General features: G+C 39.3%; 1 protein-coding gene across 13 annotated transcripts in view; it reads right to left on the bottom strand.

Moving 5' to 3' along the window:
- The window catches only part of CSRNP3 (cysteine and serine rich nuclear protein 3), a 161,171-nt gene that overhangs the window by 52,861 nt on the left and 80,881 nt on the right, over positions 1-27,429 (bottom strand). For 3 of the 13 annotated variants that reach the window (XM_073305688.1, XM_073305689.1, XM_073305690.1), the window contains exon 3: positions 954-1,124. In XM_073305688.1, coding sequence (XP_073161789.1) covers positions 954-1,124 — 171 coding nt within the window. The other 10 variants (XM_073305691.1, XM_073305692.1, XM_073305699.1 and 7 more) reach the window with 10 other exon arrangements.

Below are 27,429 nucleotides of genomic sequence, written 5' to 3'. Positions count from 1 at the left end.
GTTTAAAATATTCAACTCAGTATTAAAAAAAAACTACCTCAATACAACCAACACTCCACTGCCAAATACAAATTCATTCTCATCAGATATTCTAATCCCATAATCTGCCCATTTTTGCTAACCTTGAAGCAAATACTTATCTCCACAAAATATTTGTTCACTACATAGAAGAAAATTCCTATTTGGAGCAGGCAAACTACTGTTGTGACCAGTGGCTGCCAGGATCACTGTCTGATCTGCAGCATATTTCAGTAAGTCATTTATAGTGTGACCATTCTGATTTAAAAAGAAAGTATTATTATATATAGTACACCAAAGCAGATGATACTAAGCACTATATTTCATGATACTGGCTGCATAGAATGTGGCGCTTAAAAACTTGCCAATTTTATCCAAGACAAATAGATAAGGTTACCTGCAGTATCTTGCAAAACGATCCCTTTGTACTTCCCTATACCAGCTGTAAGATACACTGAAATACTGCAAATTCTGAGGTTATCTGACTACTAATATGTAGCTATCTAAGCCAAATGGCATGTTTTAAAGGGCTTGCAGTATATAACGTTTGCCTGCAGTAGCAGGGTACTGGACTCAATGACCTGGAAAGTTCCTTCCTATGTCTTATGTTCCTATATTAGTCAAAATATATCAGACTAATAAAGAATTTGTACAGATATTAAAGTGAATTAAAAATATGAAGACAAAATGCCTGAGCCTGCTGGGTGACTGTAAACCAGGGACCATCACAGTGACCTTGGGCAAGTCACTGCCTCTCTCTATGCCTAAGCTTTCCCATCTGTAAAACAGGAATAATGAAACTGGCCTCCTTTGTAAAGTGCTTTCAGATCTACTGAAGAGTGCTGTATAAGTTCTAGGAATTATTATTAAGCCATGTAATATGATTTCTCTTATAGAGAAAAACAATGTGGCTTATATACAACTTTAGTACTTACGGGTAAAATGATTAGAAGTGGATGGATTGACACTATCACTACTGTCAGCACTTTCACTGCTAGAAATGTCATCATCAGATTCCCGCACAGAGGAGCAGGGTGAGGAGCCGTCAACTTCTTCAAATTTCCTCTTTAAAATTCCACTCATAGCTGCAACGCTGTCACATGTACCTGTAACAGGAACAAGAGCAATGAAGCACTGAAAAATTTGACCACTGACCATGCAATCAAGGTCTACAATGTAATTTTTATGGGGATTTTTATATACAAAATAGACTATCACTTTTGTTTCTGAATGACTGTTTATTGGGATGTATTGTATACATTATAGGAAAGTAAACAGAAATACAACACCAAACCCAGTAGTAATTTGCTATCCATGAAGAAGGGGTATAACAGATTTATTTTCATGATGAGAGGTATCTTTTGTTACAACAGTTACCCCCTTTGTGGAAAGCACTAAAATCTAATTTGAAAACAGGCTGTTTTCAGGCCAAAAGAGACACAGAAATGCAAAAGCATCTCATTAAGGGCCTGATCCTCAGGTGTTGAGCACCCTAAACTTCCACTGATTTTAGAACATTTTAGGATTGGGCCTTGAGTTTCTCTTCAGAATTCCTCAGGCTGACTGAATGAGTGGCCTTGACAGGCTCTAGAGGGAGATGCCACTAGCCTAGGGCTAAGGGACTCACAGATTAATGAGATGACCCTCAGGTTTCAGGGGTAAGATGTAGTGTATGCATCTGTTTTAATATCCCATGACTGCCAGACAAGGTACTGTATAGAAAGGAGAGTAAAGTTCCCAATTTGACATGCAACTACATGTACAAACAGGAGTATTTGCCTGATGTGCATGTGCAAAGTTAGCGACCAAAGAGGAGATTGACTTAGAAGTACCGTAGACCCAAATTGCTTGGATGTGAATGTTGAGATCCTCCTTGTTGCAATAAAGAGCAAAATCTTATATTTGTAGCTCAAATGAGCTGGCAGCTCGAAAATAAAAAAGTCTTACAATCCTTTTCATTTTGTTTTAAAACTCAACGCTGAAAACCTTTTCAGAGGGCTTACAGAGGAGGCTCAGTTTGAATAAGAAGTGTGCATTCACCCAATTCCTAAAAGACGGTGTTTTCACCAGGGATGAATAGAAACTAAACAGCTAACCCATTCCCCACTGTGCTAGCTGATTTATAACTGCCTTATGACCGCCCAACATCATCTTATTCAGAGGCCTCTGCTGGGACAAAATTAATTATCTACACCATGCCATGGTGAAAAGCATTACTGTGGAAGTATATAGGGTACTCTTGGAAGGAGTAGATTTTTTAATTGGTAAATGTCAGTACACATTGATTTCACTGTACATACACAAGTGAAAAAATATTTCCAGTGATAATAGCTGAAATTTATAGACAGGCAAAGAAAGAAAAATGCTGCTTGCAAAGTTCAGAGTTGATTTAAGGATATTTACTTTGTATGTTTTGACTTGTGATGTTGACAATTTGTGTTTTAATGGTTATAACTTTTTGAATCTTAATCTCTGCTGTTATTAAATAATTGTCTGATTTATTGTCCCCCCCTCATAATTTCCCACAACTGAGAAAATTTAAATTAATAAAAAAATGTAAAATGCTTAAAATGCTTAATTTTGTGCAACTATGCAAATTTAAATAAAATTAAAAGCTTAAAAATAATATTGATATTATTTGTTGAAATTATGAAATATAAAATTCTGCCATTCCTAGTTATAAAAGCTGTACTTTTAAGTCTCTCTTTAGATATTTTGTTCATTTTTTTTTTGTATTTTCTCTCTCAAATTCCCATGTCAATTTTACCTTTAAAGGGCTCAACTTTTGTCATGCATGTTAGATAGTCTGTAATTTTCATGTTTCATTTTGATTTTACAAAGAACGATCTATGACAAGAAATGTGATGATAAGCAGTTGAATCAACTTAACTGAAAGCCACAAAGTTAAACCCTGGGCTGATTTGGAAGTTAATAACCAGCAGGAGCTCTGCAATGATTCTCGCAACACAAAAGAGCACATGAATGGAATTTCTGTGAGAACTTTAATTTCCCAAGGGGTCATGAGATTCTCCCCCTCTCCCAAGAAAATATTTTGAAAATACAGAGGGTTAGTTTGAGATTATAGAGTTCAGCTGTCAAACCTCACACTGGAAACGGTATCACTGTTTTTGTCATTTGCACTAATAAAGGGAAAAAGATTTTTTAAAAAACTGGCACAAGACAAAGTTTACTGCTTTGACTTTCTTTTATTATCATCCATGACTTTTTTCCTTTTCACCATGACTTTCAAGTAACTGTTCCTTGAAAGTCTGCCATGACTAAAATTTCTCTGTGGATGTGAAAAGTAAAAAATGTAATTATTTATATTTTTCTTTACTTGTAAAGAAATGAAATTTGCTAAGAAGTGCTATCCTACAGCTAAAGAAACCAAAAATGTTTGCAATCAATCAAAACTGATTTTTTTGAATCTTCATTTTCTTTTAAATGCACTATTTATTTCTAAAAAGAAAATTAATCTAAAATAATAGTCTAAAAATCACAGAACCAAAAAAAGATATGTTAAGCTTTGAAAACTGCCTCTCCTATTAAAGGAATAATCTCCTCCCACAGGGAAGCCCACAGCTGGGCCAGCAAGAACCCACAGAGTTTCCAAGAATTAAGGTTACACCGTGGTTAGTATGTACAGGCTCCCAGTGCCGTGGATCTGCTAAAAAATTCAGCCCCAGTCCCATTCTGAACTAGGAAGCAATATGGAGGCTGGGGCCCCTCTGTGCTACTTTTCTTCCCCTGATAACACAACTCACTTTCTAACTCCCTCTTTGTTGTGTGGCAGCAGAGGCAATGGAGCCTAGTGGGAAGTTCTTGCTGCTTCAATTGGGTAGTACTTTAAGAAGCAATAGCTTTCCATCAGATTTCCACAGTCAATACTCTGGAACTAGCATTCCCTACTTGACACCAGCCAGTAAGGAAGACTGACTCCCTAGCTTCTCCTTTTGTGGGAAGAGACTACAATCCAGCCCCAAATTAAGTAAAAAAACCTAGTTAAAAGATTTATGAAATGATTTGTGAAACTTAGCTAAACAAATTGAGTATCTTTTGATGGGTACATCCAAATTTCCCTTATAGATGCCCTCTAACTTACATTTTGGGCATGTTTCATCGCAAATTTTATGCTGACCCAAGTTTAGTTGCCTCTCTTTTTCTTTTTGTACTGTTTCCTTGTGTAAAACCGGTATTAAGTGATAGGAAAGAGAGAAGCAGAGGCACTGGAATTGCAGCTTTCTTTTGAGGGTAAGAGTGGAGGGAAGAGGTGCAGGGAAGAATTACATCCAAGCCTGGAGTAAGAAATCAATGGCTATTTTCCAGAGTTTTCTTTTTTTTAATTGTTCACAAGTTATGTTAATCATAGCTCTCATTAGTATGATACAGCTATTTTAGGGGAAGTGTGACCCTAAGAGCATCCCAAGTGCCAGAGGGCAAGAGGTTCACTGGCGTCAAGTAGCGAGTTTCAACTGGCCTGACTAGTTCATTGTACTCCAATTCAATTATGTCATAATCTGTATCTAATAAGCATCATGCAAGTTATCATTGGAAAACCAATATAGAACAGCTTCCATTTGAGGAGTGATTACAAAGACTGGGACTGTTCAGCTTGGAAAAGAGAAGACTAAGGGGGAATCTGATAGAGGTCTGTAAAATCATGAATAGTATGGAGAAAGTGAATAAGGAAGTGTTGTTTACCCCTCCACATAACACATGAAATTAATAGGCAGCAAGTTTAAAACTAACATAAGGAAGTACTTCCTCACACAAAGCAAAGTGAACCTGCGGAACTCCTTGCCAGGGGAGCCTGTAAAGGCCAAAGGTATAACGGGATTCAAAAGAGAGTTGGATCTATCCTCCATGAATTTATCTATCAATGACTATTAGTCAAGATGGTCAGGGATGCAATGCTATGGTCTGGGTACCTCTAGAAGCGGGACTGGACAACAAGGGATGGAACATCTAATAAAGTGCCCTGTTCTGTTCACTTCTATGGAAGCATCTGGCACCGGCCATTGGTCTGACTCAGTATGGCCATTCTTATGTGTTTGAACCAGACAAGTTTGGGGAGTAGGTAAACAGGTTTTTTCCAGACAAAGAAAAGGTTGATGCCTTCATCCAGGTGCAATCACAGAAAACTGGCAATCACAGTCAAGAGGACATTCAATGGCAAATTGGAGGCTGCAGGGACAAATCAGTTTGCATTATAGAAAGCAACAGCAGAGAAGAACCCAGCATGGAACCATCTCCATCAGACTCCAAGGCACCTTTCCTCACAACTGTGCCACTGGACTTTGAGAATACATTTCAAAAGTTCACTGGACCATAAAGCTGGGGCAGAGAACCGCAAGTTATCTTTTACCTAAGATGACAAAGGAACCAAGCACTTTGGACTTCATGGGAGATACTGATCACAGCAGGGGTCAGTCATCTTGGTTGAAGGAGGTGTGGTAAAAATCTTACCTTGACCCAATACTGTAGTTTTGTTAAGTCTTAGGCACTAGAAAGTTTTTCACTTTTATATGTTTTTAACCATTTCTGACTTTACCCCTTATACTTGAACTCACTTAAAATCTCTTTTTGATGAAGTACACTTGTTTTACTTTTATTCTAAATCAACCCAGTGCTGTGTTTAACTTGCAGTGATTATTATTTCCAGTAAAAACAACAAGCTGCTGTGCTTTTGTCTCCTTAAAGGAGCAATTGACCTTATTACTCCTTTAAATGTTCCAGGAGAGTGCTGGACATTTCAGGACAGATGGTTTGGGGAAATTCAGGACTGTGTTGGTGTCACTTGGCTAGTAATAACCAAAGCTGGTGGAGACCAGAGTGCAGCTGTGGTGTAACAAACTGGCTGCTGGAGTCAGATTTGCTAAATCTAGGTTGCTCAACACAGACACACAATGTATGCGTGTCTGCTAGGTGGGAGCATCCAGACAAGGAGCTACAGCAGCAGAGCATTTTAAGGCACTCAGGACAAGTGGTGATACAATCTCTCGCGGTTGTGGGTTGAACCCTAAAATATGATGGAGCAGGAGAAATAAAATTATTTTTGCTGGATCCATCTTAACCTGGCAAATCATTTTTGCTATTTGTGTATTCTTGTAAATAGGTCATTTTTGTCTTCTAGCTATATTCAACCATTCTTCAGAACCAAGAGTAACATAGCAGAAGTGAGATAACAATAATCTAAGATCAGTTAGTAAGACTGTTCAAATAGAAACAAAATTGTATAGATTTTCTGGTGTTCTGTGATATTTTGCTGAGAGGATGGCACAATTTGTCTCAACTTTGTAACTAGTTCAGAGTGATGACAAAGATAGACGGCTAACGGACAACGAGACAATTTATCTTTCAAAAAGCTTTACTAATATCACAAAAGATTACACCTGTCTCACTTCAGCATGATCTGCCATCTGTTCCTTCAAAGAGATAAGTGCTTAAACTTCAAGGTTCAGTTATTAGAAGTATCTTTTGAGAACAAGGAAGAGTTTTATACATAGCAAATTCATTTACTGCTTTGTTAAGGAAAACATGACCATTTTTCAGGGGGTGAGCCTTCCAACAAGTAGGGACATTCTCTAGTAAATATTATTGCAAACGAAGTGTATTTAAAAATATGGAAAAATTTAATTATGATGTACCTTAAAATTTGGCTTTTAGCCTCCGAATTAATCATGAAACTGTAGCCTCCGAATTAATCAAGAAACTGTAAATTATTTTTGATTAATCCATCTATCTGACCAAATCAGATAGATAGTTCTAAACAATGGTTGTTTCATCCTTTTGTTAAATAAACCAGGTCAAATTTCTGGAGGCCATTTCTGGACTAGATTAGATTATTTTCTTGGTTTATGAATACCCAGTCTAAGACATTCTGGGCCAGATTCTGACCTCTTGCACACTGGTGTACATCATGAATAAAACTACTGAAGTCAATGGTATTACAGTGTAAACAGTAATTGCGATTAGAATCAAACCTCTGTATTCACACTAATGTTATACTATGGTGAACAAAATATTGTATTCTATCATGATTTTAAAAAAATCTTACTAGCTAGCATTCAAAATATAAATAAACTATCTATCTTTCACTAGGCCCAAATTATTCATGTAGGATGTTTTGGAAACTATCAGAAATTGTCAGCAAAACATGGCACTTGTGTGAGCTCTAGTCAGAACAAAACAAAAACAGAACAAAATCTGAAATAAGTTCTTTCATTTTCTAAGCTAACATCCAAAATAGGAATCAAAGACCAAGTCTATTAGAACATACAAAACAATATTTTTTTAGATTGTATCCAAAGGAAGACTGTTTTGCATCTGTTTCCATATATATATATATAAAGGAGACACATACCCAAATGTTATGATTTCATTAGAACTATGGGGATGCTGTTCTACAGTGATGCTCCTCTTGTAATTTTAGAGGAAGCAGTTAAATTTATATGAGTATATGTTTACTGTAGGTACTTAACCTCATAAATCTAATCTTAAAATCTATCAGGTTTGTTTTACACAAATATGGTAATTACCAATATGGGAATTACATGGCTAGAAAAAACTTTATTTTTTCTGTTACTTCTTGTGCAACAGATTCTTTCAATCTTGTACAATAAAATTGCCAGTGATCAGGGCAGACAACACTCCTATTTGTTCATTAGTATTATGCTTCATATAAAGTGATGGTTGAATATACACAATATATTTTGAGACAGTTCTTTAGAGCATTTTTTCTCACTCAGTTCTATTCATTAAAATATATGCACTACTCTCAAAGATTATTTGAAATGTAAGATATAGTACAAAAGACTAAGAAATGTCAGGGCCTGATCCTGCATGGGTTCCAAATTGGCTTTGAGAGGAGCTCCAAATGTAGATGCTGGGATTTTCAAAGACACCTCAGGGACTCAGGTTCCCAACTTCCACTGAAATTTAATGGGAGTCGGGCATCTGCCTTCCTAAAGCATCTTTGAAGATCCCAGTGAGAATGCTTGCAGGATTGGATTCCAAATGATGTATAGTACATATATTTTGATGCTGCAAGGTGCTGATTACTCTGGTCCTGATCCAGGAAAGCACTTAAACACATGACTTTCCTGGGTCAGGGCCAGACTGATAAGCACTTTACAGGATGTGGCACATATTAAGTAAAATTAAGTTAGGTATTTTATGAAAAGTTACGTTTCAGGCAGAATTTTCCTCACTTTACTCAGATAAGTAGATCCTGATCTTGCAGTGCTTACTCATAAAACCACCTTAGGCTGGGACCACTGAATAAGGACTACTTGCATGGCTACAGTTTACAAGACAAGAAAGACTCTGTCCGAATCCCGCTGAAGCTGACTGAGTCACGACAGCAGGATTTGGCCCTAAATGTTCTGTTAGCATACCACACAAAATTAACCATGAGAGTTCACCTGTTTTTAATCAAAGCAAACATATCAGAGCTCAAAGATAAATTAAAAAGTCACGATAAGTTTAAAATGTTAAGATGAAAACAAGGTCTGTTCCCAGAGAATAAATAAATGGTTATCAGGAAACCACTAACAGTCTTTCAAAGTTAAAAAGGGTTTCACTAATAAGGTAGACAGTATAACAATAAATAAAATGGCATTGCTCTCTATATTGTATAATTAAAAGCAATATACATAGCATACAGAAAACTCTTTCCAAAATTAAGATGTTTGTCTAAGGAAATGTTTAAATAAAAAAAAATCTGATTTTATATGAAGCAAAAGAAAATCATGATTTCTTTGATGACTTCACAGCATCTGCACTTAAATTTTATCAATAATAATGATGATGTATACAAGGGAATTCTATATTTCTCAAAGAAATACCAAGAAATTAGAATTTTTTCCCTAATTTAAAAACAAACAATAAGTATTAAAAAATTCCTGCCAAATGAGAACCATTCACAGGCACCTTGATTTATATGTCTTATAATTAAAGAACTGCACATCCAGTTAAGGAATGGTTTTCCCTCCCCCCACTCACCCAAGAGGTTCAAAAAGTAAAGAAATATTTTATACATGATTAAATACCATTAAATCAAATTAGAGTGTATTACATTTAAAATTTTTAAACTTTGTTTTTCAAATTAGGAGAAAAACAGCATATATTTAAGACAACAAAGTATGAGTATTTCACCTGAAAGCAGCACAGCAGAAGAATTACAACTCCAAAACCAAAGCAACAAATGCAAACCAATTAAAATTTTGAAAAAACTTCATGTATGAATCAAAGCAAATGATGCAGAACATGTAATCTTTCAACCCATACCTGTAGACAGTGTACTACAATTGTTGCAGGAAAGCTGTAAGAACTTCTTAACACAGAAAACAAAAAGTCTGCTTCATTTTATAGCAGCTACAGACCGCTGCAGTATCCAGTACATTTTTTTTCAGTCAACTGTTACAGCCTTCCACCAGCCCGGTGACCTTTGAACTCATTTCTCCCCCCTCTGCCGTTAAAGCTACTGTGCTTGTCTCATTTACATAAGGCTGGTGAAGGCCTGCCAGCAACAAAAAGGGAATGCTGGGTAAGAAATTGTAGAGCTGCAGTTCAGCCGGAATACCTGAATCACTGGAGAGCTGGGGGTGGGGTAGGGATGGGGGTGGGGAGGGGATGCTGGAGAGAAAAGGCTATTGCCACTACACAGTGATAAGTCAAAAGCATGTCTCCTATCATGATTATTAGGAGGCAGATATTTTAATTCAAGTATATTAAGCACCCACCAAAAAACAAAATCAGTCTGCAGCAGCTAGTTTCCAAGGTGACCAGAAGAGTCAAATGCTTCATTTAAATACAAGTAGAAGGCTGATACGCAATTCTAGGCAACTGCCCTCTGCTTTTTTAAATATAGCTCACCAGATGTTTTATTTTAAAAAGGATCTATTTCAATATGGTATTTTGAAATTCAGGCGTTTACTGCCTACTCACCTTGATTCAGATGCCTCAATATGAAATAGTATCAGCTACAGATACAATAGTAAAACTGTATTAATGTAAGGACGCAATATACAGAATGATTTACATTTACGGATCATTACTATAACTAATAATCAGCAATAAAATGACTGCTAATCCTCCCAAGTATAAATCACAATCAAATACTGTGCCAAAACTGTGGATACATGGATATAAAGTATTTAAAATTTTTAAACCATTTGAGATGTTATTTTAGAAATACATATTTCAGTTTAAATCATTAAAATTATATCAAAGAACGTAAAAATGCTGATCTGGCTCTAGGAAGAGATTCAATGTTTTATTTTCTGCTTCTATTCCTTCTCTTCCTATAGACAGCATCCTCCCTATTCAAACATTCAACTTCTCTATTGCTGAAATGCTCTCTAAAAATTATCAATTCAAATTCTTTCAGATTTGCCAGTATATGCATCTTGTGCCTTTTAAAGTGCTGGAGCAATGAGAAAAACACTACTGTAAAATCATTTAAAAACAAAGAAGTTTCAATAAGGCTAATCTCTAGACCACTAATGTGGCAGAGAAACTATATCTATACTGTGTATTAAGGTGATCATAGGCCATTAGGATCATTGGGTCTGTTTTTGAAAATAAAAAGTACATCAACTACATGAATAACTAACTGAAATTAATACCTGTTTGAAAAATACAAAGTAAAATACAATCCATCTTGTTAACCCTATCAGAATTTGTTGAATGCAGTTTCATAATGAATCATTCATGTGTGTATGTATACACTTCTATTTCTAAAAGCACCATTTTTAAGATACTCCAGAAAAAACACTGTGAAAAATCTAAGTTCATTGTTATTTATGTTCCAAAATTAATCAATTTTAAAATAAAATAAACAACAGTGATGCAACACATTTCCTATCAAGAAAATATTGAGCTTGAAGACATATCAGAATAATGGATGTTGCTATTTAATATTTTATATTTCTATACTGGCAACAGATCCATTTTAGCATTCGTTTTATTTTTACTGACTATTCCGTTTTTCCATGAATAAATGAAGTCTGATGTGGAGTTGTAGTAAAAATATTTGTACAACAAATCAGATTACAGTACTTAACCAATTTATTTAGCTAGGTATCAAAATGATCTGAATCACTCAAGCCACACCTTTCCAAATGCAAAAAAAAATGTATTAAAAAAAAAAAAGCAAAAGTAGCCAAAGCACTGATTAAATTCAAAACACAGAAGCGTTTTAATAATCTATAAAATAACTAACCTGTTCAAATTGTTGTTTTTCCAATCCATGCACTCTTTTTATTAATTAGGAACCAAAATAGATTGATCATCATTTTATAACATGTGACATATTCACTGTCTTCCTACTTCCAACAGAATCTTCTTAAATTTCCCAGCACTGTGTTTTATTGCTGGTACCATATGCTTTATTGTTCAGCGACAAGAGCTTCACTCTGCACAAAGACTCATTACCTACTGCTTGCTGAGCAGCTTCAGCCTCACTGAGGCTGCCTATATGATCACATGGGAGTTTTGTCTGAGAAAGCCAGGCATGCCACTGATTTCACTATCTATGGATATTTTTATCAGATGAGGTGTCTACCATGAGGAAGGAATAACAAATTATAAAGCTGCTTTAACTCATTAAGGCAGCAAAAATTATGGAAATCCCCTCACAACCTTTTTTTCCATTACAGAAAAGGTGGAATTGAGAGGCATTTTTACAAGTGAATTATAATTTTTGTGGTGCTAATCTTGCACTATGTTATGCCTCATATAACATACATTTCTATTAATGTTCTAAAAAGAGATAATATTCCTGTTAATTGTTATTTTGTCAAAACTCTTTATTAAATACTTAGGTTGCCAATATTTATCCCTTTAGGGAGACCAGAGCTACTGAATGATTATTTTCCCCCAAAAGAGACATCATAATTCAAATTTATGTCACCAATCAAGGGCCTGATCCGGCAACCCTTACTCATGCAACTAGTCTGAATGATTTCAAATAGCACTACTCAGGTGAGTAAGGATTTAAGTAAAGTTTTCAGAAAATCTAAATGATAAATTGTACTCCACCATGGAGATTTTACTTTTTATGATGATATCCAGTTACTGTATTTTAGTTATAAACATAATTACACAAAGAAATAAAATAAATTTATTTGTATTTGTTAACTTCCTTGGCCATTTACCTAAGGCATTTTACATGGGGCTGATAATTACATTTTAAAAAATAATGAAAGCATAGCATAAAAAAGAATACATGGTTAATGACTATTCTTAACATTATTATTACTGATGATTAATTTCAGAACATTTTGAGACAGCCTAATTTCTACTTCGAAAAGAGTGCATGAGATATTCTTACTCTATATAATTTAAAATTTTAACATAGTGCAAGTGATGATAGAATTCCTCTCTATTTCCCTGAAAACTAGTAACTCATAAATAATTAATCATGACATCTATAGTGCAGAGGTAAAGGTTTTCTATGAAAGTAGTTAATTAATGCTAGAATTATTTATTGCACTTTGAGTAAACAGGAATGCTGTTTATTCATTAACAATCTACAAATGAAAAATACCCACTTGTTATCCTTTTCAACAACTCCCTCTTTAGAATACATAATTATCAGTTTGTTGCTTATTAAGGGCCCAATCCTGGTCTTAATGAACTCAATGGAAGTTTTGTGATGGACTTCTGTAGAAACGGGACTGGCACCTATGAACACTGAGAACCATGGATCTGATCCTCCCGCCACTCAAGTCAATGAAGCTAATGGTGAAGCTCCCATTGACTTCACTGGCATCAGAAACGGGCCCATCTTGTGACAAACACACACCTGAAGTAATACAATCAAGGGGCAGTCTCTGTGAGTTATAATGAAATCTCAATCAGAATAATATTTAAAGACGCAAATAAAATAACCTGGCTATCTAGTTTAATAAAAAGCTTCCACATACAGAAATTTTACTATCAAACTGATTAAAGTTTGAAAGATAAGATTTTCTGGGATATGACCCAAATTTACTCATGACTAAAAGATTAAACTGGTGATGAATCGCATCCAGATTCTAAACACTTTCTTTAAACTCAGAATTCCATTGTCAGCAATTTTTTTTTAAAAGCCACCATTTTGATATGGTCACACCACCTAAAGACAGTGGCTGAGCAGATGGCTCATGGCTGAGGACCCTTCAAGAGCTCTTAAGCAGGAAACACTATAGCTGTATACATTAATAAGTAGAAAGGAAGGCAGACTAGACAGGTTGCTAACGAACAACTGGTTTAGCTACAGCTATGCCTATTTTTTCCCCTGCTAATACAATTGATGAGGTCTTGATGCTAGTGTAGAGAGAAATAAACAAAAGGCAGACATTTTTGCTGCTGCAGCAGTAGGAAAACAGAAAAATAAAAAGGTTTACCAGATGGAGAAAAACAATAATAAAGCAAGACAAAGGAAAGTTATTGTCACATTTCCTGGGGACCATTACACAAAATGGAAAATTAAAAAAACAAAAACTAACAGGAGGTTAGAGCAAAAATAAATAAGAAACATAAACAGTTAAATAGTTTCACAAGAAAAATTTGGTTCTGCAAAGACAATAACAGCAAGCTGTCTTAACACCACACAAAATACATAACATCAGTCAACCCTTCTTGTCAGGTTCCAAAAAAATGTTTTATCCCTTTATGCTCAAGGCTGGGATTTCTCAAAAGGTTAAATTACAATTAAGATGCTAAAAACTCTCCCTCCTACAGTAAAAATATGTGAGATGGGCAGGGCAGTCCTTAGGATTTATGGGGCCTACGCAGTATTGTTAAACCGGTGCCCGCGGACCTCCAGAAGAACCCCCCGTCCATTGCTGACACATACCGAGCTTTGTACACAGCAGACGCTGTGGCAGCCCAGGCTTGCAGCCTGGGGGGAGGGGGGCGCAGGCAGCAAAGGATATCAAGCTGCCCGGCAGTGGAGAGTCACAGTTCCACGCAGAGACCCCCGTACCTTCTCTCCCTCATGCAGAATGCTGACCCGCTCTTACCTGCTGTCCTGGTGGTGCCCCAAATTTTTGGGTGCCCTACGCAGCTGCGTATGCCTAAGGATGGCTCTGGAGACGGGGCTAGGAAGGAGAAAGCTTCCATGAAGGCCCCCTCTTGGTTCTTGATCATTCCATTGGGGAAGTGGAGTCTGGGCCCCCACAGTAGGCATTGTGGGGCCACCAAATACATACAGGAGGTTAGAGCTATCTGAATACAGAACCTGCATTGGCTTTGGCATCCTGGCATCCCTTGTCACTCAATGGTAGCATAAGCTCGTTAGGGTTGCCAACTTTCTGATTGTAGAAAACCAAACACCCTTGCCACACCCTCTGCCCCAAGGCCTCGCCCCTGCCCCACCCCTTCTGAGGCCCCGCCTTGCTCACTCCACCCCCCTCCCTCTGTTGCTCACTCTCCCCCACCCTCGCTCATTTTCACCAGGCTGGAGCAGGAGTTTGTGGTGTGGGAGGGGGCTCAGGGATGGGGCAGGGGTGTGGTGTAGGGGGGATGAGGGCTCCAGGTGGAGTGCGGCCTCTGGGGTGGGGGGGCCAGGGATGAGGGGGTTGTGGTGCAGGGGGGTGAGGGCTCTGGCTGGGGGTGAGGGCTCTGGGGTAGGGCAGGGGAGGAGGAGTTTGGGGTGCGTGGAGGGGATTCCGACCTGGGGCAGGGATTTGGGGCACAGGAGGGGGTTTGGGCTCTTAGGTGTGGCCAGGGATGAAGGGTTTGGGTGCAGGAGGGGGCTCCGGGCTGGGGCAGGAGATTGGGATGCAGGAGGGGGTGCACACTCCAGGCAGCACTTACCTCAGGTGGCTTCCAGAAGCAGCCAGCATGTCCTTGCAGCCCCTAGGCGCAGGGGTGGCCAGGGAGGATCTGCATGCTGCCCTGGCCTGCAGGAGCCACCCGCATAGCTCCCACTGGCCATGGTTCCCAGCCAATGGGAGATGTGGAGCCGGCGCTTGGGATGGGGGCAGCTCATGGAGCCTCCCTGGCCGCACATGCAGAAACATGTCACTACTTACCAGGAGCTATGCGGAACCAGGGCAGGCAGGGAGCCTGCCTTAGACCTGCCGCGTCGCCGACTGGAACTTTAACGGCCCGGTCAGCAGCGCTGACGAGAGCCGCCAGGGTCCCTTTTTGATCGGGTGTTCCGGTCGAACACTGGACCCCTGGCAACCCTAGCTCTAATGCAGCAGTGCTGCCAGGACTCCCTCTGACAGCGACTGCACCACGCACAACCCTGAGAGGAATCCTCTATCATGGAAGGGGTGCTATCAGGAAAAAAAATACAGTTTAGGCTGTACTTACTTTTCCGGGGGAACGTCTGTGACAGCAATGGGGTGATGATGTGCCTCCAGCTAGCAATGCTGTCACCCAAGGCAGGGTCATTCAGACTGCCCCACCTTTTCTTTTATTTGGATCTTATTCCCATGGAGGGCACTCCACGTGGTCTCTGGGAAAGCCCTGGCCACTGTTAGTCCTGCTCTTGACACTGCCTTGACATGTGCCTAGTACCAGGACCTCTTGCAGGGGATCATGGACCCAGCGGAGTTGCCTCTGTGACTCTTGCAAAGATCTCTTGCACCAGGGATTACTCCCCCAAAGGGTCTGCAGTCCCTTTTGTACCGGTTATCTGGTCACAGAGCAAGAGTCAGCTCTCCAGGCTGTGTTCAGACAGCCATGAAAGATAGAGAGATACACATGGTCTCAACAAAGAATCTTTCAATACGTTCATTATAACTAAACCCTGCCTCTTGTCTCCATGAAGAACGCTGCAGAAACTACTGGAATTGTTAACTTGCTTAGTGACAGAGTGGAGACTGACGATAGGCCCCAAAAATAGCTATGTAAAGATATTAATTGAATTAAACATTCAAAATAAGTTATGCACAATCATACAGTTTATTTTGTTGTTGTTTATACTGTGATTCCTGAACACAAAAAAATTTCAATTATGTTTACTTATCAAAAAAGGAAGTGCTATTTCTTACCTCAGATCAATTCAGGTACCATAAATCAAAATGAAACTGCTCTTCCCACCAGTCTGATTTCTGAGAGACAAATGTAAAGGGAGATAAGAACTGTGCACCCTAATCCAGCAAACTGCAGGGGAAGCTGTATGAGCTTGGAGAGCTAGCATACTCAGACAATGAACAGATTCTCTTCTGTAAACACACTTTGTTTTCTCTCACATGCTTCCTAAACACAGGTGGTTAGACTGCCAGAATAGTGCACGTTAGCTACATGGCAGGTGTACTATTGTACTGAGTGACATGGAGTAGGTGACAAAGAAGCTATTACCTGCTGCAGCATCAGATAATAAAATTAATTATTTAAATGAATTAACAAATTCTGACTGTAACGTGACCACAAGAAAAAATGTGGAGGTTTATGCCTTCTCCAGTCATTATGCAATCACCTGAACAGATCATGTCTAAAAATTACATAAATCAGGCATGAAGGAAATAAAAGGTACAACCACGTCCATCCCCTTCAGAGCCAGCCAGATATGACTCTTGCGCCCTCATGAAATGTCGAGAATCCCAATGGAGCATGGTGTGTGTCTACAAGGAATCATGTTAGTTTTGTTTTAAAGATAAGATGTTGTTTTGTTTAAAGAGAGACTTTGAAAAAAGCCAAATACATTTAAAACAGGCTGCCTGACACATCCCTGTATCCACTTCATAAGCCAGCTCCATGCTCCAGCTAGTTTCCATGACAGCTCAGATATCAGAGTATAATGCATGCTGGGGAATCATTCAGAGCTACACAGCGGGGATGGACATTGCAGGACCTAAAAGGAGGAACTATAAAGGAAGTTTTCAGTTAATAATGTACTGCTGGCCCCCCTCTTAGCCTGGCTACTGAACACATCTTGTTCACCAAATGCCATCCATCTCTTTCAAATCATCACGTCAAAACTCATTTCTGCTATGAATCCTTCTTATAAAGAGTTCCTCTCCAATGATCTCTCTGTAACCTTTCTTTCTTGAACTGCTGTCCTGTGTTTTGTCTTGTTTGTATTAGATTATAATTCCTCTCAACAGGAACCATGCCTAATTCTATGTTCATGGGGCAACAGAAATGGAAACTTCAGTTCAGTATGCAGTATTTTACAGTTATTTATTTATTTTAACCATTAAGACCTTTTTTTCCAATTTTTTTTTTACTAATTTTTTTTGTTTGTGTAGTGTGACAGATTCAGACCAGAAGAATATAAGAGAGTGCTGGAAGTCAGTGTGACAGATTCAGACCAGAAGAATAGAAGAGAGTGCTCCTGTTGGGATCCAGGAGGTGAGCGGGCTTCTGCCCACCCACTACTAAAGGACCTCCGCCCAGGCTAAGGGGAGGATCTCTGTGATGGTATGTGTTTGTCAGGAAGTTCCTCTTCTCCCCTCTATTGATGAGACTTGAGCCTGTCCCACTGAACCCAAAAGGAGATTTGCCATTGACTTAAAATAAGACAGGCCAGACCTTCAGTGAACACGTGAAGTAACAGAAAGACACATGCATTGTGCATACAACTCCCCTCAGGCACTTACACAGAACAGTTCCTGCCACTCTATAGTACAGTAACTCCTTGCTTAACATTGTAGTTATGCTCTTGAAAAATGTGACTTTAAGTGAAATGATGTTAAGCAAATGCAATTTCCCCATAAGAATTAATGTAAATGGGGGGGTTAGGTTCCAGGGAAATTTTTTTCCAGGGAATGCCTGGCTGCTAAATGATGAACTAGCACTCAGCTGAGCCCTCCAGGGTTAACACGTTGTTAATGTAGCCTCACACTCTACAAGGCAGCACCGACGGAGGCAGGAGGGAGGAGACACAATAGACGCATGGCAGCGGCTGCAAACACTTCCCTGCAGAAACTGATCGCGATGATGAACCCACGCTATCCCGCTGGAGCACACCACTCCCTCCTCCGATGGCACATACACAGCTGCACAGGTGCCACCTTTCCGAAGTGCTGGGGGTGCTCAACCCCTGGCTCTGCCCCAGGCCCGCTCCGCCTCTTCCTGCCCCTGCTCCACCCCCATCCCCACCCCTGAGCGTGCTGCGTCCGTGCTCCTCCCCAGCCTCCTGAATGCCGCGAAACAGCTGATTGCAGCGGGCGGGAGGCGCAAGGAGGGAAGCACTGATCTGCAGGGCCCGCCAGGAGGCAGGAGGTGCTGGGGAGCTGATGGGGGGCTGCTGGCCCACCTTGGTTCCAAGCCCCCACCCACTAGTTCCAACAGGCTGCTCTTCCAGAGAATCTCACAAGTAGTGGACAAAGTACTGTACTAGCAGGTGACAACCAAACAACGTTATAACTGAACACTGAGCAACTTTAAACGAGTATGTCCTTTAATAGATCAGCAACGTAACAATGAAACAACGTTAACTGAGATGACATTAAGTGAGGAGTTACTGTATTAAATATATTTTAGGTCCACATTAGACAGACAAATGCAATCCTACATTCTGCAAGCGAAATAGTGAGTTCAGGTGGGAATTGTGAGCAAGACACATACTTTTAAAAACATACATAATATATACTGAATGCTTTACTTTGTTTATTGAAAGCTTACAAATATAATATATATTTGGAAAAGTGGGAAATTATTAATATTTTGAGGTATTTCTCCAGGCTACTAGGGTCCACGCTAACAGCTGCTGGCATCTTGGATATGTTTGTTTGGGACACAATTCCAACCTCCCCCAATCAGAGACCACTCTCTCCCCATGACTTCTTCTGGTTTGTATAGTGTCTAGCACAATGGACTTCCAACCCTGTTGGGAAAATTATCCCAACAGTTCTTTCCAAGAAAGAAGCATCTTGCAGGACCAACTGCCCACCTACTCTCCTGTGAGCTGCTACTATAGTGAAAAGAAAGATCAAGGAGGATGCCCAGAAAGAGAGCGAGTCTAGGGGAAATGAATGAGGGGAGGAAAAGGCCAACCCAATCAGTCAGGAAATAAGGAAGAGACCCCCTCATTTGTGTGCATTTCACTCTGAATTTTCAACCAAAACATGAATGTGTGTTCTTTTTTAAAAATTAAAAAATTCAAAGAGAAACGAGAAGTAAAATGTTTCAGAGTAGCAGCCGTGTTAGTCCATATCCGTAAAAAGAAAAGGAGTACTTGTGGCACTAAAAAATTTATTTGAGCATAAGCTTTCGTGAGCTACAGCTCACTTCCTCGGATGCATACTGTGGAAAAATATAGTGGGGAGATTTTATATACATAGAGAACATGAAACAATGGGTGTTATCATACAGATTGTAACAAGACTGATCAGGAAAGGTGAGCTTTTACCAGCGGTGGGGGAGGGGGGAGAGACGACGTGCGGGGGGACAGACGACACCTTTTGTAGTGATAATCAAGGTGGGCCATTTCCAGCACTTTACAAGAATAGTAGGAGGGGAAATAAACAAGGGGAAATAGTTTCACTTTGTGTAATGACACATCCACTCCCAGTCTTTATTCAAGCCTAAATTAAAAGTATCCAGTTTGCAAATTAATTCCAATTCAGCAGTCTCTCGTTGGAGTCTGGTTTTGAAGTTTTTTTGTTGAAGAATTGCCACATTTAGGTCTGTAATCAAGTGACCAAAGAGATTGAAGTGTTCTCCAACTGGTTTTTGAATGTTATAATTCTTGACGTCTGATTTGTGTCCTTTTATTCTTTTACGTAGAGACTGTCCAGTTTGGACAATGTACATGGCAGAGGGGCATTGCTGGCACATGTTGGCATATATCACATTGGTAGATGCGCAGGTGAACGAGCCTCTGATCGTGTGGCTGATGTGATTAGGCCCTATGATGGTGTCCCCTGAATAGATATGTGGACACAGTTGGCAATGGGCCCACCTTGATTATCACTACAAAAGGTTCCCTCCCCCCCCCGCTGGTAATAGCTCACCTTTCCTGATCACTCTTGTTACAGTCTGTATGGTAACACCCATTGTTTCATGTTTTCTGTGTATATAAAATGTCCCCACTATATTTTCCACTGTATGCATCCGACGAAGTAAGCTGTAGCTCACGAAAGCTTATGCTCTAATAAATTTGTTTGTCTCTTAGGTGCCACAAGTACTCCTTTTCTTTTTACAGAAGTGAAATGTGATTCTTTTTATTTATTAATCCTATGATTTAAAAACCAATTTCACATTTTTTTCGGGTCTGTCTCATAAGTTTTGAGCTCCCAAGGTTAGAAATATTATAATTTATTAGTAACTTGTGGCATTAAGATTATGCTAGCTCTGATTCTGCAAACTGCTACGTGCAGAGGGACTCCTGTGGCCACATAGAACCCTTTTGATTTCAACACAGAACAGGAAGAAACTGTTCCTAAGTAATCTCTGCGGTTTGTACAGAAGTTTCAAGTACTGAATTAATTTTGAACCTTGTATGAATGGATTGTTCTATCAAATCAATCTTTTTTATATTTGTACATTTTGTCTGTACCATTACCCAACAAAAGAGTAAAACATGTACATACTATTTGAATGCAGAAGTTGTTATAAACTCTAATAAAGAATCAGAATTAAGATCCTTCCCTTAAACTGTCTGACTTTCCAACAGTTAGAGATCTGTCTAGTGCAAGACTGAAGATTGCATGGAAAAGAGGCTGCACATGCAGAGAGTTTTGGAAACAATGCAGGGAGCAGTTCTAGCCACTGTTCTTAACCAGCTTTATGTTCATAATAGAGTTTTCAAGAGAATTCCAGGTTCTAGTTAAGCAAGGATATAACTTGTGTCTGGCAGACTAAACCAACATGCTTGTAAAATCATGTGGGCATTTTATCACATGCAGTGTTAAGGCAATATTAACACATTTTCAGTGTGTGCACTTCATAGCATATCAGAAAAACTAAAATGTGAGAGTCAAATCTCACTGTGCATGTAAAAAGGGCATATTCATGCAGCAAAGGACTCACAAATTAACTTGAACCCAGATCATTTACTTAATGAACTACAGTAGATCCTAAGCAGGTGCAAATCAAATTAAATGTAGCTATGTCAGTTTACACTAGCTGAGGACCTGGCACAATGTCTGTCATAACCATATGACAGTAATCTTTATGTTAAATGGGTAAAGGTGGGGACAAATCCTTTTTATGCATAATTTGATACTGTGCTCTGATTTTGACAAAAAGAAACTAAGATTGTGGGGTCAAGGCATTGAATCTTTGGTTCATGCCACTCAGTAAAGTTTGGAGAGAACAAGTATATCTGTTTTAATAATGTCTGACTCTTCCTTGTAGGTATGTATCAAAAGAGAATTACACTGTCATTCTATAACATCAAGTTCTGAAAGAGAATGGGATTAGGAATGGAGGTTGAGAACTGTGCTAAGTATTCTTGCAAACAAGTTTTGAACCATGAAGTATGGGCCAAGCCTTTACTGTGAATCCCAGCACAATATTTATTTTTGCTACACAGATTTCATTAACACTTTATCAGTGGTTACAGTTCAAAATATTACTTCTGAGTATAAAAGGGAGGAAGCTTATTGAGTAGGCTTGGGAGCCGATTCTGTTCCTGTCTTTAAAGACTAGTCGTCTGACCTTTAGCAAGTTACTAACTTCTCTGTACCCTAGTTCTGCCAACTGTAACATGGCAAATACCATCACCCACTGTTAGTTACCTCACTGTTGTGATTTTATGCTTAGCTAATTAAAATGTATAAAGTAATTTAAGATCCTCAGATGAAAGGGGCTATATGAAGGATCCCTAATAATTACTCTTACTGGATAAGGCAAACTAGCCAAAAATAGAGACAAGGAGAGAAGTCATGAATTCTTTTGCATTACTGTAAAAAATGTGGATTTCAGTATGAATCCTGCACACTTAATGCCAGTTTTACACTCTTCAGTTTTATTTATGTCTAAGTAACAGAAGGGAGTGGGATGGAAATGTATCATTTCTTTGAATATAGGGTGATATCCTGCCAAGATAAGTAAAAAAAAAAATTCCCTGGACCAGATAAATTAAAAAGCTAAACTTTATTTTAATTTACATGAATTAGTTAAAAAACCACTTATTTCCTCTCTCTCAAAGATAATCTCTGCTAATTGTGAAAGGCACGGTAGTACATTCTGTGGGAAAGGGTAACGAAGGCTACTTGGTCATGTCATTATTTTGCTGCACAATCCAAACAGTATAATTTCTCCCGTTCCTAGCATGCTGAATTTCAGCCTACAGAAAAGGATGCATGCATAAGCCATTGTGACCTTTCCTGCTTGTCTGTTTTGACCTTTCTGACCTCATTAGACTACTAGGTAGGGAAGCCTAAATAAAGAAATAAAAGAGCAATTGGGTACACTTGATGGAATAGAAATAGCAGGAATGCGTCTGGGTTTACTTAAAACTCTGAACTGAACCACCAAATTACAGCACTTTTCATCAAAGGATTGTGATAGTGGGTAAGTATCCACTTTTAATACGTATTGGAAGACAGAGCAGCCCCAGCCCATATCTAATCTATAAAGCCCCAGGGTTGACTTATACCACTATGCTCAGAGTACTCAAATCTAGTCACATTCTAAGACGCTTCTATTGTCATATAAAATTAGTTCCTGTCTGAAGTGGACAATCATCCTATCAGCTGTAGAGATAAAGAGTATGAGGTGTACAGTTCAACTACCCTGTAGTTCATAGTTGCAAGTATTTTGCTGTAGGCCGACAACAGAGCAAGGTTAGATGACATGGTGGTTAACAAAGAACTGAACCTGTCTCTACTACAGCTCCCATTGTCGCTATGTCTGGTGAAGCTGGACTAATGGCAAAGGCATCAGATTTTTGAGAGCATAGGTGCAGCCACTGGGAAATCAGCTTGAGACTTGAATGTGCACATTATGCTCCCCATCTTTGTTTATCTACTGAATCCTTATGAATGCTTGAATCCTTTCAAGCTGTTGTAGTTATTTTTTTATTTTAGCCAAAGCCCGCAACATGAGTTCATGGCCATGGAAATCAGAAGCAGAATTATAATCAGCTAGCAATTACTCCCTCTTATGTGGAGTGAAGACAACACCTGTTTAATCAAAACTATATTTGGCATCTTTCAAATAAGCAAAAATTTCTATCATGAGTCCCTCCTTGTGACACTGAAAGAAATCCAGATCTGCCTCCTTCAAAATGAGGGAGCCACTCTGAAAGTGGAGTAATGGAGTTGCCTGATACATCAAAGCATACCTGAGATTACACTTGCTCTTTGATTAACATACCATTAAGGCAGTGATGACTGTTGACATTTCTGATGAGGGCTGATCCACAGGGAGAAGTGAAGGGGAGGTCGTTGTGGCACAGAAGGGTTCCATATAGTGTGGAGAAGAGAGGTTACTCCCTGATGAAGAAAAGGGATTTGGAGGCAGCAAAGAGAGATGCCTGAAAGACAGACACCTCTAAAGAGAGAGTTCTAGAAGCGATGGTTCTAAAACTACTTTAAACAACAATCAATAAGACAAAAACGCTGAAGTCTGCACACCTCCCAAATTTAGGAGATGAAATTCTTGTTTTTCTTCGGTTTGTCCTGATGCATTAGCCTATCTATGATCACAAATGATCCAAAGCAGTAAAACTTCCACCAAAAAGGCATATAGGAGACAATCTCTCTGGACAAAAACTAGAGAAAGATGCTCCAAAGAGAGTGGGAAACACTCTACAAAACTAAATAAGGTATCTCTCTGCAGAAATTTCTCAGTCCCAATGACTTAAAGGACAGGAATTTTTTTTTTCCTCCAAAATAAATCAGGTATCTGTAACACTACAGAAGCCAGGATCCCACAGTGCATGACGATGATGACAGTTGTAGTAGGTGTTATGCTTATAAGAAGCACACGGGATCTTTTTTTTCAGGGAAAAAGGCAATACTCCGCATTTATTGAAAATACAGCAGTTAGCATATGCTTTTCAGTCACACACACACACACACATATACCATGCACACAGTCCTACCAGTCGATGTTTATAGTTACCAGTCCAGAGTCTGGATCAATCTAGTGGCCAGCCAGATTGGTCGCAGAGGAGAGCTGGGCTCTGTCGATCGCGATCCGATGCTCCTGGAGTTGTGGCAAGATGAACCCAAAATTCCATGGCAAAGCACCCTGTTCTTATAGTCCTTTTTCTCTGTTGAAGTCTATGGATTTTGCTGTGTCATTTATGGCCAGTTACTCCTTAATTGGTATTATCTTTGATATTTACATTCCAAAGCACCTTTGAGAGGGTCATCCTGTCCTGGTTTCAGATTTTATCAATAATCTTGTCTTTAAGGGTGCCAACCTCAGGGTCATCAATCTGCCCTTCCTCAATCATGGATGCGTGTTGATGGTTGTCCGATAAGTCTCCTTAAATATCTTCACTTCTCCTGTCTTGACCATCTGGTTTTAACAATGGCCTTCACACCTCATCTTTTCCTGATGCATGCATTCCTCATTCACACAGTCTTTTACAGAGACCTTCAACGGTATACAAACAGCAGTATTTTATATTGAGCAAAAAGACATTGTAAATTAAACCTTGCTAAATCTTATGACCAAAACAATTCACATTGGGGCCCAGGCCTGTTGTAAATTAAACCTCTAATCTCATTAACATAGACACAATACAAGATTCTGTCTCTTACTAACTAACCCTTAAAACAAAGAAATGTATATTTAACTAAAGGGAGTAAATTTGTAATGCATATAGGAAACAAGACCCCAAAGTAAACATTGTAACTTATCCTAAAACAGAGGGTGACCATAATCAGCCATAAGGATTATTCTGGTCTGTCCTTGCCTTAACATCAGTAAAGACACTGGCAATCTGTCAGATGCATTTCTACCAATGTCCCAGAGGGTCATTCCTTTCGGCTATTCAAAAAGGATGGCTGGCAGGATGATCAAATCATACATTAATACATTTAATACATACTACATTATTATAACCGTCAATCATTATAACCTCTAATACAAATATAAAATCCTACTCTTACACAGGAACAAGCAGCAGGAGATAACTAGCTTTTAGTGTCTTATGACCATCCAGAATTTCTAGACACGTTTATATCAAAGTTTCTCTATCACAAAAATATGAGAATATTGAAGACTACTGATATGTTCTGTAGGTTCTTTATTATTTAGGAATAATGATGTCATCTTTCTGGGCTCAGATTTTTTTTTTCTTTGCTCACAGAGAGGCAGGGACAGTGTGTTTCAGGTCGCTTAGGGTGCAATTTTCAAAAGCACTTAAGTGACTTAGGACCCTAAGTTCTATTGAATGGGATTTAGGCTCCTAAATAATGTAACTGCTTTAGAAAAATTATGCCTAGCAATTATATTTTCTTTCACTGGGGTACATGTTGGAGAGAGACCATACTGCTTGTAGTGAGGTGGTATGGCCTCCCTCTGATCCAAAAGGGGTGGAACCACCCACTGCACCCAAGTGGGTGGAGTCAGACCTGCCTCACCCCTCCCACTACAAGTGAATAACAGGAACAGGAAGTATAAAAGGCAGAGCCTCTAGCTCAGTTACAGCCAGTATGCTGAGGGAGATAGACATATCCTGCTTGTTCCAGCCTGTGGACTCTGCTGCCTAACCCAGCGACACCCTGCCCGCTGGGGAACATGTGTCTACCGCAGATCTGCCAGGATTGCCACTGGCCACCTATCAGGAGGAGATGGAAGATGCCCTGTGATTCCAGGTGCACCCCAAGGGGAAGTGGCCCACAGACAGCTGACTTCAGTCTGGCTTTAGTGCTGCCTGAAGCATGGTTGGCATGTTGCGGCTGGAATCCCCTCTGACCAGTGGTGGACCATTCTGCCACTGTTAGGGCCCTGGGTCCAGGCCCCCCTGCCACCCGATCCCTGGGGTGGCAGCCTCCCCTCACCAGGTCAAGAGGCCTGCATTTGTCTGTCATCGCTGGAGCTAGGATGCCTGACTCTGGGGTTTTTGCTCTGTCCCTGCCCCACAGGCTCAGAGCTCACTGACTCCTGGGTTTTTGTTTTGCCCCTGAATCAAGGCCAAGACCATAACACGGTTAAAAAAAGAACTAGATAAATTCACGGAGGATAGGCCCATCAATGGCTATTAGCCAGGATGGGCAGGAATGGTGTGCCTAACCTCTGTTTGCCAGAAGCTGGGAATGAGCGACAGGTTCTGTTCATTCCCTCTGGGGCACCTGGCACTGGCCACTGTATCTCTCAGTCACAGTCCCCTAGCCCAATCAGTCCCAGTCTTAGTTATTCTCTTCTTCCTTTCAGTCCCAGTTTCCTATGACCTTCCCCTGGTTCCCAGTCCCAGGTTCTTTGGGCTGGCTCCCAGTCCCTGTCTACCCACCAACTCCTAGTTTATCTTTCCCCTGTCCTAGGCTGACCAGTCTCCTTATCCTAATCTAGTCCTCCCCTCCCCACCTGGTCCAAATCTTATCCCCTTTGCATTTGATTCGGATAGTTTCCTCCTCCAGACCTGGTAAAACATAAGACCAGGACCCACAGTTCCCCAGTCACCGAAGATGAATTATACGGTATCACTTACAAAATTATTGTTTTGACATTTGGCATAATTTGGTAATGAGTCCTAGTTTGAAGATTTTTAGATCCTGATTCTGCAATCTAAAACTCCCACTTAGGTTAATGAGGGAAGGCAAAAGTTACTAAAACCCTAAAAAGAAAATTCTGTGTCCTGCATTGTCATGTACAGCCTGATTCTGAAATCCAAAAGGTGACTGAGATTGGACTTCACAATCCTGAGACTGCACTTCACTTTTGCTCTGAAGATATAATATGTCTGATTTTATTGATTTCAGATGAGTCTAAATTCCACATAGTTTGAATCCTCCTCCAGATTGACCAGCTTCTCTCCACAAACAAAACCCAACACAATGTTTTAGATTCAACTTATTGAAACACACTTTTGTCTCTTACTCTGCTTTTCACTACACACAGCATCTTACTTTTAATATATGAACATTTAAAATACACATTCTAAATAACACACATCTTACAGATAGAAATTGCATAAAGATAAATCTCTCAACAAGCACAAAACTGTTTCTCCTCCCACCTTCCCCTCCCCCATGTGGGTAGTATAATCAAAAGCCAAAGAGAATGAGGTACATTTTATTTCCAGTTGAAATCTGTATATAGCTTTTTTAAAAGCTACTCCATAGGAGTATTGGAAATTACCACAGTTTTTCCTTATACTTAGAATAAGAGAGCTATGTGGGAGTTGTGAGAAGACTAGAGCTGAACAAATAATTTACAACAAAATTTATCCAATGAATTTATCCTCTTTTTATGATCATGAAATATCTATCAGAAGATCATTACTTCCTCTAATTTATTCAATATTTTTAATTATTCAGTGAGATACTTTTACTACATGAACTGATTTCAAATTATTTTTTTCTGTAAGTATTCAATATTTCAGAAGAGTTAGTTAATTGT

The sequence above is a fragment of the Lepidochelys kempii genome, chromosome 11 (assembly GCF_965140265.1).
Source record: "Lepidochelys kempii isolate rLepKem1 chromosome 11, rLepKem1.hap2, whole genome shotgun sequence".
Lineage (NCBI taxonomy): Eukaryota > Metazoa > Chordata > Testudines > Cheloniidae > Lepidochelys > Lepidochelys kempii.
This window is presented reverse-complemented; position numbering and strand designations above follow the sequence as displayed.